We start from the raw sequence: 2,025 nt of genomic DNA, 5'->3' as shown, positions 1-2,025 counted from the left end.
AGAGTGGCGGAAACGGACTTCCATATTAATGGCAATACTGCAGAGAGCTGTAAATATAAGCCTAACATATAGTAGAAACTACCCAGTGTTTATTACATGAAAAACAACAAGCATTCCTTCTTTATCTCCTGATTCTGTAAAACATACAGTTAGGGTAAGATTTTACTGCTGGACTATCTGGCTTTGCTTTCCTATCCCATAACACATCAATGTTTGCAAGAATTTAAGTTGGTTTGAAATTGCCCTAAATTATAAAACAGAAAAGAGCTTCTAAAACCTGATTAGTTCCTCATTTGACCGGGAAAATCTTTTTAAGTTACTCTATGGAAGTGGACCACAAGCAAAACCACACACTTTCAGCTGAAACAATTATCTAATGGAAACCATGCATTTGTTTGTTCTTGCAATATTATATGGTACAAATTTGCTGCAGTATAAAACATGAATATTTTCTACTGCCACATAGTTATTAATTACTTTACAAACAACATAACAAATCTGCAGTATTTCTTACATACCTGCTGCAAGATGGCGTCCTGTGATTCTTCCAGGTCCAATGAGGAAGCTGATGTGGACAAAGTGATTTTCACCAGCTTCCTCTCTATTGGCTGCACGTTAGATAAGCCTAAAGGGAAAAGAAATATGGAATTATTAGGAAATCACAATTGAGTTACAGACTCAATAGTCAGTAAAAGAAACAAAACATCTCAGCATGTGATTAAGTACAATATATTTCAAAGCACTGTTTAATAACTGCTATGGTACTATTCATAAACAACATGCCATTTCAATTTTACATTCCTGTATTTATTTCTGCCAACCACCTGTAAGTTTACTTCTCTCTGTGTAGCACCTCATCATCAAAAAGTATTCTTCGTAGATGTAAAACACTAATTAAAAATGAAGCATTTCCTGATTCTAAGACCTTCCATGTTGTTTTCTGGCATGTTTAACTCACCACTACAGATGAAAGGATACTTGTTGGAGCAGGGTCTAATATTCCACACGCCGCTTCCTGTAGTCACACATGAGTTTTCCACATCTACTCTTTGACTGGGATTCCATTTGCTGAATGAAGTCATCTTCAGGCGCTGACCGTCTGACCACCTCCAAGACTCACTGTACAAGCCGATCCATGCAAAATTGTCCATCAGGAGCTGTTCGATGGCGTCATTCTCAGATTGATTTCTCACACTGGCCAGATCTGTGTGGTTAGCCCTGCAGTACTTTTGAGCATCGGTCCAATTCATGTCTTTATTCACATAGACATATTTTGAACCTGAATCTTAAAAAAATACAAAATAAAAAAAAATTAACAAGCAAACAGTTGAGCTGTTGAGCTGTCCCTGAAATACCCTGAATATAAATTAGATTAAATGTTGAAATATGAACTACAACCAGTAGTGGCTGTGCAATAGAGGGCGCTAGGGGGCCACCCCACCCACCCAATGACCATGATTAAGACATATAAGAATTATATGTATATATACATATTTTATTTTTTTATAATTTGATTTTAAATTAACATTTAAAATATTTCAAAATATATTAATATGTATTTCTTAGATGTGCAAGATACATATTTAATCTTTAATGACTAGTAAAGCACCATTCATATTTTCGTCAGATTGGTGACGTATTTCCACCCTAGGGCATAATAATCTTTGCCCATTGACTCTCGTTAAAAGTTGTGCATGCGCAGTAGCTCCTCTGCAATACAAAGGTATAGGAGAGCTTTGGGCGCAGCAGCATAGACATATATACAGAGTAGACCCCGCATTGATGGTAGCGGCGCAGAAATTATGGCGGCCATCTTGGTGCGTTTGAACTTCTACCCTATCCCGCTGGTTTAAACTGATCAGAAGAAGGATGCCTCAGCACTGTGCGGTGTTTTTGTGTTTGAATCGACGGACTTTTGACATCAGGCCTCGAGGGATAACTTTCCACAAGTTTGGCATCACATTGCCAAAGTCACCACTCTTGAACTCCAGAAGGGGAACACAAGAAAAGAAAGCTCTACAAAAC

The 2,025-nt window shown here is 37.6% G+C and overlaps 1 protein-coding gene across 1 annotated transcript in view; it reads right to left on the bottom strand.

The window, feature by feature from the left end:
* The window catches only part of LOC107082672 (snaclec purpureotin subunit beta-like), a 7,871-nt gene that overhangs the window by 3,007 nt on the left and 2,839 nt on the right, over nucleotides 1-2,025 (bottom strand). The window contains exons 2-3 of the mRNA XM_015371458.1: nucleotides 959-1,285; nucleotides 519-625 (exon numbers count right to left, since the gene is read on the bottom strand). Of these exons, the coding sequence (XP_015226944.1) occupies nucleotides 519-625; nucleotides 959-1,250 (399 nt within the window). The 5' untranslated portion in view covers nucleotides 1,251-1,285. The remainder of the gene's footprint in view (nucleotides 1-518; nucleotides 626-958; nucleotides 1,286-2,025) is intronic.

Source organism: Cyprinodon variegatus, unplaced genomic scaffold, assembly GCF_000732505.1.
Source record: "Cyprinodon variegatus isolate N-32 unplaced genomic scaffold, C_variegatus-1.0 Scaffold58, whole genome shotgun sequence".
Lineage (NCBI taxonomy): Eukaryota > Metazoa > Chordata > Actinopteri > Cyprinodontiformes > Cyprinodontidae > Cyprinodon > Cyprinodon variegatus.
Note: the sequence above shows the minus strand (reverse complement) of the source record. Positions and strands in the feature narration are given on the sequence as shown.